The 20,319-nt window shown below is 39.5% G+C and overlaps 1 protein-coding gene across 1 annotated transcript in view; it reads left to right on the forward strand.

The window, feature by feature from the left end:
* Positions 1-20,319, forward strand: part of LOC145356289 (ATP-binding cassette sub-family A member 13-like) — a 274,002-nt gene that overhangs the window by 103,565 nt on the left and 150,118 nt on the right. Inside the window, exons 16-20 of the mRNA XM_080208858.1 lie at positions 972-1,086; positions 3,415-9,480; positions 12,091-12,188; positions 13,863-13,981; positions 17,932-18,107. Of these exons, the coding sequence (XP_080064984.1) occupies positions 972-1,086; positions 3,415-9,480; positions 12,091-12,188; positions 13,863-13,981; positions 17,932-18,107 (6,574 nt within the window). The remainder of the gene's footprint in view (positions 1-971; positions 1,087-3,414; positions 9,481-12,090; positions 12,189-13,862; positions 13,982-17,931; positions 18,108-20,319) is intronic.

The raw sequence follows: 20,319 nt of genomic DNA on the forward strand, positions 1-20,319 counted from the left end.
GACTCGATGGGTCAAGGGGCCTTTTCTGTGCAGTATGACTTTATGAATGTATGTGGTAGAAGGCTAAACTTAGAGCGTAAGAAAATACATAGGGATGATTTTAAATTTAAATTGATTGTGCTTTTTGCTGGGTGAGCTCTCATTTCTTAAAACTGGGAGCCTAACTATAACAAAAGACATTGAATTGCGCAGTAACAAGAAAGTTAGCTGCCAATGGGATGACCTCTTTCCAAATATGAGTGCCGAAGCCTTGGTATAAACTGGGCTGTTAATCCATTACATTAATTTTGGTAACATTCAATGTCATTAGTGCCAATTTTTGTGTAGTGGTTGCACAGTGATGCAGTGGTTAGCACTGTTCCCTCACAGCGCCTGGGACCCGCGTTTGATCTCTGGTTTGGGTCACTGTCTGTGCAGAGTCTGCACGTTCTCACCATGTCTGCAGTGGGTTTCCTCTGGGTACTCCAGTTTCCTCCCACAGTATGAAAGATGTGCTGGTTAGGTGCATTGGCCATGCTAAATTCTCGCTCAGTGTACCTGAACAGGCAGCGGAGTGTGATGACTAGGGCATTTTCACAGTAACTTCATTGCAGTGTTAATGTAAGCCTACTTGTGATGCTAATATATAAACTTAAACTTAGTTTATAGTGGGCCGATATTAAAACATAGAGGGATTTGAATGCATTGCTTATCTATGAGGTTACATAATGGCTCCATTTGTCAGTTTTTAAGTTTCAAATTTTCAGAAAGTTTCCTGTGACAAATGGACTGAATATATTGTATCCATGATAGTATACTGACTGAAAAGAACAAATCCATAATCTCAAATCAATTGCCAATTCCCAATATGTAAACCTTGGTGCTGCCCTAGCAGAGAGTACAATTCAATACTCTGCTGAAATTGAAGCCATTTTGTATTAGACACTTTCTCTTATTCCATAAATTAATGAGTTATTCCCTTGTCTTTACAGATAGTTTTTCAGGATCTAATTGTACCACAGGGAAGATCAACTGGAGAAATCTGTTTAATGAGACACTAATATTCAAGCAGAATGCTTGTAGTGATTCTGATATGTTTTGGCAGAGGTAAGTTATTCAGCCAGGGGCCGGATTCTCGCACTTCGCTCGCAGCTGGGATTCTCCAGTCCCACTGTAGTGAATGGAGATTTGGCTGAGTGCTAAATTCTCTGTTCTCACTGGCAGCAGCAGTGGGGTGTGAATGGCTGGAGAGAATTGGAGATGACTGGAGATGTATAACTCCTGAAACTGTAGCTGTAGAGTTGGCATCTAATCTGTTTTAGCAACGTATAATTTTACACTTTCATCATCAAAGGGACATGGGAACAGGATTAGATCATTTAGCGCTTTGAGCCTATTCTGCCAGTAAGATAGATTATGGTTGATTTGTAACTTAACTCCATTTATTTACCTTGCTTTGGTATTTTTTAATAAGCTTATCTAACAAAAATCTAACAATCTTTGGCTCAACAGTACTCTTGAATGAGACTTTCCAGATCTCTCCTGTCCTTTGTGTGGATAATTATTTCCTGACATTATTTCCTGAACATGGCCTGACCCTAATTTTAATGTTTTGTTTCTTGTTCTGTTCTGTCCCACTTTAGGGAGTAGGTTTTTCTCAATCAATCCTATATATCCTTTAATCATTTTAAACCCTTCAATAATAATTATCATTTAATCTAATATATTCCAGGGAATACTAGGCTATCCTGTTCAACTTTTTCTCACAATTGAATCACTTTAACTCCAGTATCATTTTGGTAGGATTTTTTTAGTCAGTAGATTCTTGTTAGGCGTGGGAATCAAAGATTATCAGGGGTAGAAGGAGAATGTGGAACTCACAAAAATAGATCAGTCATGATCTTACTGAATGGCAAAGCTGGCTGGAGGGTCCAAATGGCTTATTTCTGCTCTTCCTACGTATGTTTTTGTGTAACTCTTGAGGAGAGTCCCCAGCAATTAGGAGGGATGGCATTTGGGAGATTGGTGATCACACCATGGAAGATCAGGCCATCAGAATTTGGGAGGGGGAGATTGACTCTCACGGTGGGGGCAAGTTTAGCTGTTAGGCATGGAGGATGGGTTGAGAGCTGAAGTGGGGGAGAGTGTGACTGTGATTGGCAGGGAACAGGATGAAATCTTCTTTGAAAGGCTGGATTTGCATTTCTGCCCTTGACCACAAGTGGCACTGAGAAAGATACTTTTTGAGGGTGGAAGCTCCCACTCTTTTTTGCTGGATTACTTGATCCAATGCACAGTATCAGTGAATTTTAAATTGAGCTTCCAGGTACACTGTGAGAGTATTCCTCCAGCCCATAGCAGTACATTAAGCTACCTTGATATCCACCAAAAGAGCAGGAGCCATATGTGCAGTCTGTTGGGAATGTTTACGTTTTTAATACCCAACACCCTTCAATGTCTCCTGTCTGTTGTTGGTAAGACTGGGTGGCTTGGGTAAGGCTACTATCAATGCCATAGTCTCCAAACCCCCAAAGTATCCAAGCTTACTTTAAATAATGTGAGAGAAGCTGGGGTTGTTCTCAGAGCAAAGAAATTTAAGGGGAGCTGTTCAAAAGTAACTAGTAAGTTTCATAAGAAAGTTGTAGAGCATATTTGCAGGAATGTGGAGAAAGAACAGGGGACTGGCTAGTTAGATAGCTCTTTTGACAAGACAATACAGACATGCAAGACCACTTGGCATCTTTCTGAGAAGTGTAATTTTATCATTCTGTAATGAAAAATAGCTGCATGAGTGGGATATTGTCAGCTGCTGCATTCATGGCACTGTATCCCAGCAATTGATACTGGCTGGTGGGAGAGAAGGAATTTCAACTGTGGGCATCTTCTATATGAATGCTGGAAATCCAATTCACCACAATGTAGAGGAGAATTGATGTTCCTCTTTTTTGTTATTGGTGAGAGGGGAGCCCAGTACCCCATTGAGAAACTGGTATACCCTTTTCCGATGTTGGAGATAAATGTAATTGTCAAAGGCTTCAGTGATTAAATTTGCCATTTGGTTTGAAGGTCTGCAGTATGAACTCATTGGCTTCTTGATAATTTCAAATGAAAATGTTCAGTTAATTCTAAGCGCTATGCAGATTAGATGGATTGGCCATGCTAAATTGCCCCTTAGTGTCTCAAGACATGTAGGTAAGGAGGATAAGTGGGGTAAACGTGTGGGGTTGTGGGGATAGGGTTGGGGGATGGAGTGATTGGGGTTAGGCTTGGGTAAGATGCTCTGTCAGAGAGTTGATGCAGACTTGGCGGGTCAAATGGCCTCCTTCTGAACTGTAAGGATCCTCTGATGATCATTCTATGATTATTCTTTCTGTTAACATTTGCATAAAAATCTAATTGATTGGGATCTTAATTGCTGTATTTTTTCTCTTTTAGGTTCCTGAATGCGATACTGGAGCTTTTGAATCGCAATAACATAATAAAGCTGAGTGCAGAAGATATACAGATCATCAGTCAGAGTTTTGGAAATTTTAGTGAGGCAAATGTTTTCTTTGAGAAATTTGAAGGAATACAGGTCCTTTCAAAAGTTATTCTGGAGAATATTCCTCTGTGGATGAACAAGTACATCAATGCACCAGATGAAACAACTTCAATAATGCGTGCATTACTTGAACTTACTCAAACGAGTAGTGTCAGTTCATTTCTTTACAAACTGAAGGTTTTCATGAATCAGTGGTCAAACTCACCCCAATTTAAGGAAGCAGTGAATGTTTTATTCAGTGTGTTACAAAAAGAATTGCCAAATCTCATCATCACCAACCCTTTCCAAAATACAATTGACAGATTTAATAGCATGTGGTCCAGTATGCAGAGGCTTCTCATTCATAATTCTACAGAAACTCTAAAAAAAAGTCTACATTTCTTCTGGAATTTTACATCTACAATGTGGACAAGTTCAACCAAAGGCAATGTGGATTATCTTGGCGCTGCTAAAATGTTTCTGCATTATTTGAAAAATCTTGGTCTACTGTCTGAGGAACAACTCTCATTAGTAGAGAATGCCACCAATAGCATAGGGAATGCTTCAAAATTTGATAATTCTATGCTGCAAGGTATGGAGCTGCAGTTGTACAAGCTTTTGGAAATGATTGCTGTAGAAAACAATACAGAACTTCTGAAGTCATCTTATAACATAATTCATGCAGTCTCACGACTATCAAATATGACTGACCTCTCATCATTGGTAGCTGCTGTCAGTAATATTTCTGAAAGCATTTCCATTTTTGTTGAACAGTTTAACTCCAGTGACATTGGTGAGGCGCTTGAAACAATTTCAGACATCGTTACTGTTTTTCACAATATGTCAAAGGATGACTTTGCAGGAAATCTATTGGATCTGTATCTGTATGTACAATCAAAAGTTAAATCACACCCAGAAATTGCACGATCAGAACTACAACATTTAAATGAAACAATTGCAAGACTCACAGAAGCTTTCCTCAATAATACAAACAATGTTAGTTGTTTGATGTTACGTGCATTGCAGTCTTCATCTGTTCCCATTTCTGATACTTGGTTGAGAAAATATTGTTCCTCGCATAATACTGGAAGAAAAATCCGTTCAGTAGAGACTGCTTCTAATTCACAATTGAGCCAGGATCTATACAGAACCTTAGTGGAACAAATGATCAGCACCTTAATGAATACAGATCAAGAAATTACATTATCCTCTTTGTCTTGTACAACAGATTTATTTCTGTCATGGACTCAGGTCATAAAAGAGGTAGCAGTACAGCTAAACTTGAATGTTCAAGTAGTTAACTTCCTTCAGATTAGTTTGAACGAGGTGTCACAAGAACTGAATAAAACATCAGCATGTACCAAACGATTGGCAATGAATAATAGCACAGCAGCATTGAAAATCTTCCTGCAGAACATTACTTCAACAAATGGCTTTAGTCTTCAGAGTTTATACCAATCACGCATTGATCATTTCATCATCTTACAACATGTAGTGGGTACATTTCATATTCCAATGGATAACAAAACGCTTCATCAACTTGTCAATGTTGTGGAGAATGTCCTTAGTTTATTTCAGAGTGCCAACTTTGATCATGTGAACAGCATTTCCAAATTCATAGATAGCCTTCGCCCTATGTGGGCATTGTATGATCCTCAACGGGAAAAACTCTATTCAATCCTACATACATTTGCAAACTCAAACTTCAATGATCTGGAAAATATCAAAGTGGTCTTCAGAGAAATTCTTTTGTTCTCCAACAACAGCTTTAACATAAATCATCTCGATCGCTCCGTCCAAAACTTTCAGGAGGTCTTAAGTTTGATCATAGCAAATGTGAACAGTAGAGGTCAATTTCCGTACAAAACCTTGGTTGTGTTAATTAAACAACTAATCAATTCTGAAAACCCAAATACAGGAGAAAAAGATTGGGGAAATCTACTGCAGTGGTTGTATATATTGACACACACTGATCTTTCTGATCCATCACTCTCATCTCTGTTAGACATAAGTACCATTCCAATCTTTGGAATGAACATATCTCAAATAGATGAAGCTATTAGGAAAACTGAGGAAGTAATTTTAAAAGTACAAGGCCTGACAGAACAGTTCCATGATGGAAATATATCTGAGACTTATTACTATGAAGTGGCTGCATTGTTGGAAATGATTATTCCTGATTCTTATTCTTGCAAAAACAAAAGCATTCAAATTCTGAGAATGTCCATTGAGTTAGCTTACAGTATCTATAATGATGAAAACATGTCATATGACTTAATGGAACAGTTAATGAAGCAAGTGCGAAGCATGGCCAATGGCAGTGCAGCAGCAGAAGAGGTCTTTAATCATCTCAGCAAATTAATCAGTAGAAATGCTAACTTGAGCCAGTGGTATTCTATAGATTCTGTCAAACTTCTATCTCAACAGATTCAAACACTAACAGCTATTTTAACTTCAGACCAGAACCTTCAGCAATTTTCACTTCTTCTTCAAAAATTATTTCTTCAGATGAATCAAAGTGCGTTCATAAATTTGAGGCCAGAGAGAACTTCTACAATATTATTTGGCACTTTGGAAATCATTCACCATTTCAATAAAGGAAACATATACAATCTGTCTATGACTGAGGCTATCAGCATATTGTTCTCTAAAGCTGCAGACATTAGTTGTGTGAGTCCAGACAAATGTTCAGAACAAGACATGAACACTCAGAAGTTGAAGCAATTGTTTCTTGAAACAGTGCACTTCACAGAGGAATTGGATGAAATACATAAAACAAAATGTGATTCGAATCTAACAATGGAACAGGCAAGTGAATCATTTTATCTGCTAATTGAATACATAAACAATGTAACCATCAACAATATCTCAGTTATAGAAAAACAACTGGACACATTCATAAATGGTTTGGAGAGATTTCCACTGTCAAAAATGGAATGTGCTGTAGATGTTATGAACTTAACTCATGCTTTCCTGATGACAATGCAACAGATTGTGGGCAATGCCAAAACCAGTGACACTGAACAACTTTTACAATTTGTACCATCAGCCTCTCGTGTTCTTCATGGTGTTTCAGAAATAATAAAAGTCCGCAATGATACAAAGGTGGCTGTGGATGCTTTCATTTTATTGAAGAATGAAAGTTCATATTTAGCAGCAATCCTGAACAGTAACAATTGCACTGTTGTTCAGGAGGTCCTCAGAATGATTGACAGTCTAACTGAATATTCCACATTGAAGACAAATCCTGCACCAAGTGGTTACTTTCAACAGTTGCTGATGTGCTTGCATTCATTTTCTAAGATGCTTGAGCTGATCAAGGTACCTCAGGAGGTTACAGAAGAACTTAGAGGTTTTGGTGAAGTAATACAATTCTTTTTTCCCTTTATTAATGAAAGCCAAAGTCAAGAAGCTGACTCTGTGTTCAACATTACACTCTTTGTTTTACAACATTTAAAGTCAATAAATGAGATTCACAGTCAACTGCAACTGTTGAAAATGGATCTTCAAACCTTGCTTAATACCACAGGGCACAGTGGGCCAGGTAATGAACAAGCTGTCTCCAGCCTAAATGAACTGATCGCCTTTGTGGAAAATGTCACATTGACATATAACTCAAGACATGATAACGAAACCTTGCACAATCCACTACGGCTTGACGTAATCATTCAAACTGCACAACTCATCAGAGAATATGTGGAATTTTTGAATAAAGTATCATTACCATCTGTGTCTGCCATTGATGGTGCTGAAATATTTATTCAATCACTTCGTAACAGCCTCGAAAGAATGAATTACAGTGAACCCAATTTGTTTTCTGTTCCCTGGATTTCCCTTTTCAATGATAAACTTGTACATAGGATGCTCTCTCTTTTACTGGGAAATTTTTTTCAGCATTTCTCAAAGGACCCTCAAGTCCAGATCAAGTTGACAGAAAATATAACTTATACGATTTACAAAATCACAACCATCTTGACATCAACCAGAGATATGCATGCCATAAGTAACTACTTGGAGCAACTGAACAGTGATCTTGCAAGATTCTTTAAAAAAGTGGGTATCATTGGGAATTCAGATGTCGTCTTGAATTTTTTAACAAAAGCAACAAAAATGTTGAAACTTTCACCGGACCTTCAAAGCAAGACTGAGATTCTGCATGCCATCAGGACAGCTTTATTGGAGATCGGAAATGAACACTTTCCACAAGCTCTTTCTATTATTCCTGATGGAATTGCTTTAGTACAGGATCTTTCCTCCATGAATGTGAGTGAGGCATTATATGCAGTTTACATGTTTGGACTGGCTCATTCGACAAAGGGATTCGAGTTCAGTCAAGGAAACAGGACTGAACTTAATGAGAAGATCGTCAGACTGATGCAGGCAGTTTCTAATATTGCTAATTCCTCACAGCTATCACAGTGCTTGCCTGTAGCTATTTGCAAACTGCTTTCAGAAGAAGCAGCCAACAATGATGATGGTCTCTTATTAAAAGCCTGTAACTTCAAGGTGAATCAAAGTCTCAGTACAGCCTTTGAATTGGCAGTTGATATCCAACAACTTCTTGCAGGTGTTGCCCAAAGAACTGCAAAAGTAGAATGTTCAGGAAGCTCTGTTTTCAGACAGATAATTCAAGAAACAAGTTGTGTTCTTCGACAGTATGAAGTATGGAATGCATTTTTGCTCAGGGTATCCCAGATATATGGCATGAAGTGCCCAGCTCTAACAAATATGCAGGAAATTTGGAATAACATCTCATACGTCATCGTTTCCACCAATGAAGACAACTTAAATTGTCCTGTTGCCCAGTTAAGACAAGGATCTGATATACTGTTAGACTTGATTAGTAATATGACATTAACAAATACACCTTCTACTGAAGCAATCGTTAATTTCCTCTCTGACATAAATGACATGCATGTGATGATGAATGAGAGTAATACGGAAACTATACACAGCACTCTTAAATTTCTAGTGAGTTATTTAAAGAATGCAACTAAAAATGTACTGCCATCCTCAGATTCTAAAACACATATCTCAGCATTGATTTCTGTTGTCCGCTCATTACTTTCAAACTCAAGTTACAAAAATGAAACTATGTACTCAGTACTAAACGACATACTGGATGTACTTGATAGTAATGCAATTGATGTGTTGGAGACACTGTCAACAGCTATGGAGCGAATATTCAATGGCGCAGTAAGGAATCCTGAAATGAAAAATCTACCACTGGCTGTAAAGCAAGTGATCAGTTTGTTAAGAAATATAACAGCAGGTAGTTCCATTGAGCTCAATATGCTGCAATTCAACAAAACATTGAATGACTTGGAGAAAATCCTGGACGTAATGCAGCTTATGTCCAACTTTACAGACGAAAACTATCGCAAAATACTGAACATCATCACTTATTTGTTAAAAGAACAAAATCCCCCAGAAATGTTTTTAAGACTTGAAAGAATATTACAATTTGCCCCTCTAATGAGCAATATTTCACAATTGCTAATGGAGCAAATGGACTCTGCTGCATCTGTCCTTGAGGTCTATCAAAAATTGTTTCCCTACATCATGGCCATAATGTCCGATGATCACTCCAACAAAAGTTCTCGTGTATTGCAACATCTAAATGATTTAATTTTGGAAGTTTACTCACATCAGCATATTACACCTGAAATTCAGCAAGCACTGATGAACAGGATCATCCAAGTTCTAGAGGAAGTGCTGCCAGAAAGCAGTCGGACAGTTATAAGTAACATGTATGCATTCAATAATGCTTTCTTGGAGTTCCTGAAGATTGACATTAATGGAAAGGTTAACATCACTAAAATCAGAAATGCGGCAATGAACTTGATGAAAGTGCTTGAAAAGTCTTTTGGTGAAATTGAATTGTCCAGTCCGGGTAAGGAGATGGCAGCTGATGTTCCTAAAATGGTCGAAGTGCTTTTAAAACAGATCGAAGAGTCAAACGGAACAGTCAACTCCACAATGTAAGTGGAGTTATATTTGTTTAATGTCATTTTCTAGTAAAGTACAATTAAAGTTGTGTAGTTTTTGATATGATCTTCAGTGGTAAATTCAGTAGTGAATAGGGGATAGTAAAAATTACAGTTGGGTGTGCTATTTTCTGATAACTTAAAATAAATTTTAATATAACATATTTAAGCATTGAAAAGGCTGCTCTGGGACTGAATTTGGGGAACTCATGTTTGCTCTGCGCTTGAAGTAATTGTGAATTTAGAATATGGTTTTAGGTGCTTTGGGGAGCCGAGGAAAAAACATCTAGTGAATGGTCAGAAATCCACTGGAAGAAAACCATTTGTAACTGGGCCAGCAAAAGTACAAAACCTTGGTGTTGAGATGATGGTAAATCATCGCTAGGATTTGTAAGCTATTGATGGGATAAAAGAAAAAATGTGAATTTGAATCATTTTCTTTTTTTATACATGTGTGGAGTGTGGGCATCACAGGTTTGGTCAACATTTAGTACCCATCCTAAATTGCTGTGTAGAAGGTGAGCTGCCTTCTTGAGTTACTGCAGTCCAGGTGGTGTTGGTAAAACCAAAGTGCTGCAAGTGAGGGAATTCCAAGATTTTCACCCAGCGACAGGGAAGGAATAGTGATGTATTTCCAAGTCAGAATGGTGAGTGGTTTGGAGGGGAACTTCCAGGTGGTAGCGCTCCCATGTGTCTGCAGCCTTTGTCCCTATGGTAGTGATTGTGAGTTTGGAAGATGCTGCCTAATGAATGTTGGTGAGTTGCTGCAGTGCATCCTGTAAATGGTAAACAATTGCTGTCACTGTTCATCAGTGGTGGAAGAATTGGATGTTTGTGGAAGGGCCAACAACCAAGCAGGCTGCTTTGTCCTGGATGGTGTCAAGCTTCTTTAGTGTTATTAGAGCTACACTAATATAGGTAAGTGGAGAGTATTCAATTAAACTTCTGACTTGTGCCTTGTAAATGGTGCACAGCATTTGGGAAGTCAGGAGGTGAGTTCCTCACGACAGGATTGCTAGCTTCTGATCGGCTCTTAGCCACAGTATTTATATGGCTAGCTCAGTTCAGTTTCTGGTCCATGGTAATGCCCCAGGATGTTAATAGTGGAGGATTCAGTGATGGTAATGCCATTGAATGTCAAGCACAATGATTAGATTCTGTTTTTTTGGAGATAGTCTTTGCCCATCATGTGTGTCACAAGAATGTTACTTGTAACTTGACAGCCCAAGACTAGTTATTTTCCATTGTTGGATAGATCATTGTTGAAGCAGCTAGATTTGGTTGGGCCCAGGACACGACCCTGAGTAACATATTTTTGGTGCTTATATTGAGATCATTCCAACCATTTTCTCTTGTGTGATATAGTTAATTTTTCCTCATTTAGCAATTTTTTAATTCTTTGTGTTAAAAGCTCATCAATAAACTCCTGTGAATTTGTTCAGTAACTTTCCTTCATAGTTACTAAAAAAAAATTAGGATATCTCAAGCCAGGTTTCACTCTGGGATCTGATTTGTTCAGTGTTACCATCAGCTGGGATTGTAATAATATAAATGCATTTTTATAGTTGTATATATCTAATTAATTTTACTCATCAGTTATTGATTGAGAAATGCAGTCCTAAATGTTAGATGTCAAATACCTAGTTATAATAGACAAATCTTACCATTAAGTCTGCAATGCTTTGTTCTATTCGCTGACCATTTAAAAAACCCCCCTTTTTGTTATTTCTGCGAAGCTATAATGTTAGCTACTTAAGCAATCTTCCAATATGACAAAATCTATGTCTGCTGAGGGGCAGACATATCCCTATAATTGTGAAAGCAAGTCCATAAACTATTATGGACCCCAAAAATTCCAGGTGGCCACTTTATATTCTAAATGGCATTCACAATGCATGCACACATTTTGATGTGGGTGCCTGGGATATCATTCTGGTTGAAGGTTAGTGTAGGTGCTAGAAGCTGGAATCAAGCAGAGGTGGCATATCGTTCCAACAATCAGTGTGCACCACTGCTTCATCTCTAGCAACCAGCTTTGTCAACCTGAACTTCCCTTAACCTGAACAGCTAAACATATGTATAGCGACAGGAAGGACAATCTACTAATCAGCACATCGTGCAGGTTCAATAGCCAGTTTCCTGGCAGCAGCTGTGATGCCTTTATTCTGCACCAGTCCACGGTGCCATCACTATTTGAACCACAAATGGGTTTCTACTCATATATTGTTAGAAATGATTTTGCAACTAACAGTGAAAGTTATCCATCACTCCTGCTTTCTTTGGAGCTTCATCTCTGGAGGTAAACAGCAGTAGCAATTCATTAGCTACTTTCTTCATTTTTGCTCATGATTTTAAATATATAAATAAAAACACCAATTAATAATAGTGAGTATAATTATCTATAATTAAAAATTTATGTTAGTATGGTAGCTTTTCTTAAATGAGTGAAGTATTCAAACTAGACCACCCCCTTAGTGCTTCTGTAGGCATTGCAAATGTTACACTCTGATGCTGATAATTTGATTTCACCATTCCCCTCCTGGTGTGTAGTATGTGGAGTAAAAATTATTGCTGACTCCTTTGTGTTATTCTCTTTTCTTTAAGAATGGCAGAAATGTGCCAATTTCATTGGCTCAATGCGTCTGCAGGGCAAGGATATAGCATAGCTCTGTTTGAATCAAAGCTGCTGAATCACTTTTCAGGTAAAAGACTTTTTTGTCATTTTTGACATATTTTACAAATTCAGTAGATCAATACACATGAAATCATATTCCCTTTTGCTTATGTAATATGCATTAGGCATGTGTACAGTTAACATTTTCTGTAAACTCAAATTTTAACACTGCTCTTTCTGGTTTGTGTTTGTGTAATGTCAAAGTGCTTGAATGTATTGTTGGACTCATAAGAAATTAATTTATACTTTCTTATTGTTTATCAAGTTGTACGTTAGGCTTGATCAATCTCTCTATTTATCATTTTCATAAGTTTATATATTCATAAGCAATGTTGTTGCTAAGGTATACAACCACATGACAATGCAGCAACCCAAAAGTCCCTGTATAAAGTTGCACATAAGTTGGTCCTTAAGATTATCTTACAGGTGCAGCCACAAAAAAGAATTAAAGTGTTCACACACTTAAATAAGTTGCCCACACCCTTGATTGAAGAGCAGTCAAAGAGTTTATTTAACTAATCCAGTTCAGTTTCTGATCAATGGTAAACCCCAGAATATTGATAGTGGGGGATTTAGCAATCCAAGTTATTGTCCAGGTCATGCTGCTTATAGGCATGGACAGCTTCTGTGCTGGAGGAGTTACAAATGGTGCTGAATATTGTGCAATCATCAGAGAACTTTTGACCTTATGATGGAAGGAAGGTCATTGATGAAGCAGCTGAAGATGGTTGGGCCTAGGACACTACCCTGAGGACCTTATTATTAAAGAATATTATTAAACTAGAAAGAGTGCAGAAAAGGTTTACTAGGATGCTACCAGGACTTGATGGATTGAGTTATAAGGAGAGGCTGGATAGACTGGGACTTTTTTCTCTGGAGCGTAGGAAGCTGAGGGATATTTTATGAAGATCTATATAATAATCAGGGGCACAGATCAGCTAGACAGTCAATATCTTTTCCCAAAGGTAGGGGAGTCTAAAACTAGAGAGAATAGATTTAAGGTGAGAGGGGAGAAGTACAAAAGTGTCCAGAGGGGCAATTTGTTCACACAGAAGGTGGTGAGTGTCTGGAACAAGCTGTCAGAGGTAGTAGTAGAGGCGGGTACAATCTTGTCTTTTAAAAATCATTTAGATAGTTACATGGGTATAATGGTTTAGGGGGACATGGGCCAAATGCGGGCAATTGGGATTAGCTTAGGGGTTTTTTTAAAAAAAGGGTGGCATGGACAAGTTGGGCCCAAGGGCCTGTTTCCATGCTGTAAACCTCTATGACTCTGTGGCCTGGAACAGAGATGATTGATCTCCAACAACCATTAGCAACGTCCTTTGTGCTAGGTCTGACTCCAGCAGTGGGGGATTTTCTCCTGATTCCCATTGGCTCCAGTTTCACTAGTGCTTCTTGATGCTACACTTGGTCAGATGCTGCCTTGATGTCAAGAGCTTTGTGATGCCTTCTCAGCCTATAATCTGGGCTGGAAGGTGGTGCAAGAGCCTCTTGCTTAATTTTACAAGTTTCCCACCTTCACCTTTGGTTGGATGGGTTGGGGTGTATAATCTAGCCTTTGATGTTGATAGGAAAATCTCTACAGTTACTTCAAAGTTAAGTTCTGTTTTTGGTCCAATATCAGTGCTTGTTAGAAGCTCCTGCAGAACAGATTAAATAAAACTTTAATTTCAGCCTGATAAACTCCTTTGTTTTACAGAAAGAATGTATTTTCTCAATGATGCCATATGTGCACAGAAGAACTGTAAACAGAATTTTGCAGGACACTTAATCCATGCTCTGACTGAACTGTGTAATTACACTACTGACTTGAAACAGGTTAGTCACTACTGTGAATTGTCTCACTGATTTAGTTCTGCAGTTGGACTAATTTACAGAGCTAACAGAATTTCCTACCTAGGAATTTGTTTTCATTTGAATCTTATCCAACCAACATTTGAGTTCTACACTTTTATATGATAGAGAAGTTTGCACACTGGAGTTAACTGAGTCAAAGATTAAACATTTTTAAACAAATTGACACTTTGGCCAACTTTGTGTCCTTTTTATGCCTGCATCGACTTTTTTGCTATCAAAACACTAAAGTAACCTTAGAACAACTAAGAGTAAATTTAGTTCGAAAACAAAAGCTATCAATTTGTTTTCTTCCAACACTGTCATGATTTGGATCAACATTTTCGTCACATTCCATGGACTGAAGATTTTCATGATATTCATTTTCTATTTAACTAATGTGATTTGATTTATTATTAACATACAGTGTAAAGTATTGTTTCTGGTACACTATACAGATAAAGCATACTGTTCATAGAGAAGGAAACAAGAAAGTGCAGAATGTAGTGTTTACAGTCATTGCTAGGGTATAGAGAAAGATCAGCTTAATATAAAATAGGTCCATTCAAAAGTCTGATGGCAGCAGGGAAGAAGCTTCTCTTGAGTCGGTTGGTATGTGACTTCAGACTTTTGTATCTTTTTCCTGATGGAAGAAGGTGGAAGAGAGAATGTCTCTTCAGGGTACATGGTACCCTTAATTGTGCTGTCTGCTTTGCCGAGGCTGCAGAAGTGTAGACAGAATCAATGGATGGGAGGCTGGTTTGCGTGATGGATTGGGTTGCATTCATGACATTTGTAGTTCCTTGCGGTCCTGGGCAGAGCAGAAGCCAAACTAAGCTGAGACACAACCAGAAAGAATGCTTTCTATGGTGCATCTGTAAAAGTTGGTGACAGTTGTAGCAGACATGCCAAATTTCCTTAGTCTTCTGAGAAAGTAGAAAGTAATGAGAATCAGAGTTTTGTTAGCAACTAAATACAAAAAATAGCCAAATATCAACATATCTTAATTTACTTTTTATCAATTACCACAGCATGATCACATTCAAATGGCTACATGTCATTCATATGGAAGCAGCATCCACATCTGGTGTCAATACTGTGACCTACTCTGTTCAAATGGAATTCACTCTCTTGTACCTAATCCAATACTCTCAACCCACCAGGTGTAGCCACAAACTCAGTCAACTCAGACTTAAGCCCTGACATTTCACCCAAACGTTTTTTTGCAACCTCACCCCTCTCTTGTCCTGTATGACCTTCGAGAAGCTATGGCCCAAATCTTCCTGTCTCTGGATTGTTGGTGACTGGATGTACAGCTGAAGATGCACATTAGGATCCTGCAAAAGTTCTGATGCACTGACTTCCATAAAATTGCTCTCAAGAAGTTTAAACTTCTGATGGACAATTTCCTGGTTGTCTTAGACCCTGTTGGTGCGGTTTCCAAGATGGCTGGCCCTGCCTAAACCTGAGCCAATATGAGACTCATGAAACCAGTGTCTCAGTTTAAAGACGTAATTTATATTAGACTAGTGGCTGCTAGGAGGTCATCAAAAGATCACAGCAGCTCTGGGATAGAGCAGCTAAACCTCTCTGATGAAATCTGACCTATACAATTCAAAACAGATCAATTATAGGTTTTTCTTATCAATTCCTCCCACTTTTCATTAACTTTAAATCAATCATCTTCAATATACATAAATTGATAATAATACCTGTCATATACCTTAGCATCTTACCCTCTGGTTTAATAGTATTTTATTAGTCTGTATAATCCTGTCTTAGCTGATCCCACTTCCCGTGTTTCCTAGTGACCTCAGACGCTAGCCCAAAGTTCAAATGAATGTTCCCATGAGTTCCCTTAAAGGTCACAGTCAAACCAGACTAACACATAACTTCACGTCTGGACATTCATCTGTCTTATCTGGACAGTGAATAAACCTTATTCATGAAATGTGATTAAGTCTTTAAGTTTATTTATTAGTATCACAAGTAGTAGGCTTACGTTAACACTGCAATGAAGTTACTGCAAAAATCTGCTAGACGGCACTTTCCAGATACACTGAGGGAGAATTTAGCATGGCCAGTGCACCAAACCAGCATGTCTTTCCAACTGTGGTTGGAAACCAATGCAGACACGAGAAGAACGTGCAAACTCCACACAGACAGTGACTCAAGCCAGGAATCGAACCCAGGTCCCTGGCACTTTGAGGCAGCAGTGCTAACCACTGTGCCACCATGCTTCCCACCAGTGTTCTAAATGTTCATTCTGTCCAAAATTCTACAGTCCAATATACTTGCACACTCTCAAGGTCTGAATATTCTCTTGGAATATAGTTTGCCCTAATGTCTTTTACCATCATGCTTCGCAGTAAATTGCTCTTGGCTTTAATGAACAATATATCTTAAAAAATACATTAATACATTCAAAACATCAGCATTTGTGTTTTAAAGTTATAATCACTTGTCTAAATCTCTTCCTGTATCTCATATATGTAAACTGCTTTCTTATTAGCTCATAATCTTATTTTAAAAGTCATTTAACTTAGTGCTGGTAGTTACATCAGTGATTTAATGTATAATGGTTCAAAAATCCTACTTCCCTATTAGGGTTCTCCTTCTTAAAGTCCCCCTGCAAATGTTTCTGACTCTGAGCCGGGGTCAGAGATTTCAGACATATCCACAGTACTTACCTTGATAGTTACCCAGGACATATTAAACAGTTTAAACCTAGTTTAACACTTGGGTAATGCTATAACCAAGCTCCCTAATCATCCACACTGACTACCCAATAACTGACCAAACCACTTCACTCACCTCACTCACTTGCCTCACTTACTCACCTCATTCACTCACTCACTCATTCACGTGCTCACCCACTCACACGCTTTCCCATTCATGCACTCACTCACACATTGCCCACTCATTCACCCATACATTTACTCACTCATTAATTCACTCATCCACTCACTCACTCATTCATTCATTGATCCACTTGCTCACTCATTAATTCATCCTTTCTAATGCTCACTCATTTATTCACCCATCCATTCACTCGCTTACTCATTCACTTGCTCAATCACCTGTTTGCTCACTCATTCATTCATGAACCCACTCATTTGTTCATTCACTCATTCATTTGCTGACCCACTCAGTTACTCACTCACTCATTCATTCACTTGCTCATTCATTCATTCACTCACGTTCATTCACTCACTCACTCATTCATTGTTCTTTATCTTTTACTTGCCTGAACTTTTTTCCGACTAGTTCACGGAGTTTTCATCAGACATGAAGGGTGGAGATGGGTTTGGGTGTTCGATCTGAAACACAATCTGAGTTTTGATTTGGATCAGGCTTCAGGACATATTTATGCTTCTGAGCAAGCTCAATACTGCAGCCTCTGCTGATCCAACAGAGGTGAGTAACTGATTAGACCAATTAAGGGACCAATGTGTGCAAGTAACTGCCGTGCCTGAATCCACTTGGCAATAGACCCTCATGACACATATAGAAGTGACCTGTTAACTAGTGAATTGCAGAAGATTTCAACTGTCTGCATACCTTTAACACATATAGGATCAGAATCCAGAAATGGTCCCGATGTCTGAAATATTTCAAGAATATAGATCCAGCTTGAGAAGAGGTGTCCTTTTTCTCTTCTGTATCAAGCTTGCGCTGACGTGCTTACCTTCAGAGGATATAGTTTGTCAAAAACATTGAGGCTATATAGAAAGCAAGAAGGTTTATTGGGAAATGAAAATGTGTTTCTGTTTTTACCGTACTATCTCCCCAGAACGTAGCCAACATGTGTTTTTAACATATTGTTTCAAGGTTCATTCATTACTATAGCAGGGTTTGTGACAATATCAAGCTTGATTTTTCTGTGAAAATTACTGGCCTAATTTTGTTGAATTATGTTGATATTTCTCATCTAGATTGTAGAAGAAACATTCTCTTTCCCACTCCAGAACGACTGTGTGGGGTATTTTAATAGCATCGCACAAGTACAAACTGCTACGCAACAGATCGAACAAGCAGTTCGTTCTGCGGTGAAGAACTATCACTGCAATTGTCAGTTGACCACTTCGATGACTGAACAACTCTATGAGAGGTAACTTTTAAGTCTAATTGTCAATTTTTAACTAGTCATTGTTCTGCTAAGTCTGCAAAATGCACAATTTAAATTAGCTAGACAGGGTGGTCACGCCCATACCAAGCTGACCTGCTGCATCCACATTCAGTGTAACGAGACTTTGCAGATGGTTTAATTGATCTGGTATTGGTAGGTATTGTTGTCATGGCAGAAATCTGCATGTTTCTATGGACCTGAGGAGGCAGCTTGATGACCATCCCCTTCCCTCACACTGCCATTGACCCCACAGACATCACAGCCAGTGTGCTGACTTGCAGATCTGAGTGTGACCCCTGGAACCCCTGAGGGTGTCCCTGAAGCTGCCTCTCCGTGAGGGTCTCCATTCTCTCAATAGAAGAGACTGTGTGTTCGGTGCTTAAGGTCAATGCTCATGTTCTATGTGGACTCCTCAATGAGGGAAGTTATGGCACACAGATCCTCATGCTTCTCCACCAGATCTCCCCATGCATTCCACTGGGCAGAAAGCATTTGCTGTTTAATGGACATCTCCAGAAGCTCATCATCTACCATGGACTTGGCATAGATTTGATTTCCACAGTGCTCCCATTGTTGGAACCCTGGGACCTCTCTGTTTCTACCAACTCCCCACAAGAGTGCGATATAGTCGCACTACTGTGTACTACCTGTGGAGGTGGCACAACATGTGAGCATCTGCACTAGTGCCTGGTACCGAAAGATAGTGTGATGCAGGCGTAGGAACAAAGTCTTCCTGCGTGTGAGATGGGTGGGTCCTTGGGGGCCACCTGCAGCTGGTGTGGCTAGCTCATCTGTGCAAGGAAGGCACAACATCAATGAATGCAGTCATCTTGGTCACTATACATGTGAGGTGGCCTACTGAGACAATGGAGAGGTGCTGCATGGTGCCACCTGCATTGGAAGTTCAATGGGCACTCTGGCAGGGTCAGCTTACTTTCTAATAAGAGGAGCCTGTAACTTCTGTATACGTGGCACACAACTCTGGGACTACACACTTACCTTCATCCCAGATCCTGTCTCACCTGGACTGTGGGGGTGAGCTGGCTGGTGACAATCTAACCCTATAGCATTTCCCTTGTTCCTCATCAGCACTAGCAGATCAGAGATTTCCCCACCAGTTCAGAAGCACTTCACAGTATTGTGACGAGTCTTCTCCTGACAGGGCCAATAGAAAGGCCCATTAGGATTCCAACTTCCTTGAGGACCATTCCATGCGCCCCTTCTCCCGGCATTGATATTTAACAGGCCTTTTCACTGCAGCACACCTCTCCCCACCAATGCACTGCAGTCTGTTGTGATGATAGTCCAGCCTTGGTGGGGCAGACTTCACTGCTAATTGGTGTATACACTTAGATCCCTGAGCGGACAGGGTAATGAACATCTGAGTACTCCTCTCTGCATTGTTCCACAACACCTCTGGACTTACTGCAGATACCTGAACCTTTTTTGGCACTGTGCACTGCACCTGGCTGCAATGTCGTGGCACCTGACCTTGGCAGTCAACTCTGACCCGGCCTTCTTTGCTAGGTGGAGCAGCCTTCTCTTCCCAACCCTTGGCATCAGGACTACATGCCTGGCACTGATCTCCTGCACCAGGACAGATAGGCACTCATCTATAAACAGGGGACACTTAACGGACCCAACTTGCTCTCCCTCCTGCTTGTGCGATAATATACTTCTGATTGGTCAAGGCACATTACCCTTCAACTCCTCCATAAAATGTGGCAGCTTTCAGGGAATTGCCTTCTCTCGTTTTATACCCCAACCCCAACAACCAAAGCGTTCCCTCCCCTGTCTACAAAGAGACTCACTGAGGGTTCTGTTGCATGCTGGGCAGACGTTAATTTGTCACCCAGAAGTGATGTGAGAATGACAGCCCTTGACATCAAGGCTGCATTTGACTGAGTGTGGCATCAAGGAGCTCCAGCAATACTGGAATCAATTGCTATCAGGGGAGAAACTCTCCGCTGGCTGGGGTCAACCCTGGTACATAGGAAGATGGTTGCAGTTGTGGGGGATCAGTCATCTCAGCTCCAGGACATCTCTGCGGGAGTCCCTCTGGGTAGTCTCCTAGGCCCAACCATCTTCAGTTGCTTCATCAATAACCTTCCCTCCATCATAAGGTCAGAAGTGGGGATGTTCGCCGATGATTGCACAGTGTTTCAGCACTATTTGCAACTCCTCAGATACTGAA

The sequence above is a fragment of the Carcharhinus amblyrhynchos genome, chromosome 2 (genome assembly GCF_965287045.1).
Source record: "Carcharhinus amblyrhynchos chromosome 2, sCarAmb.v2.hapA, whole genome shotgun sequence".
NCBI classification, from domain to species: Eukaryota; Metazoa; Chordata; class Chondrichthyes; order Carcharhiniformes; family Carcharhinidae; genus Carcharhinus; species Carcharhinus amblyrhynchos.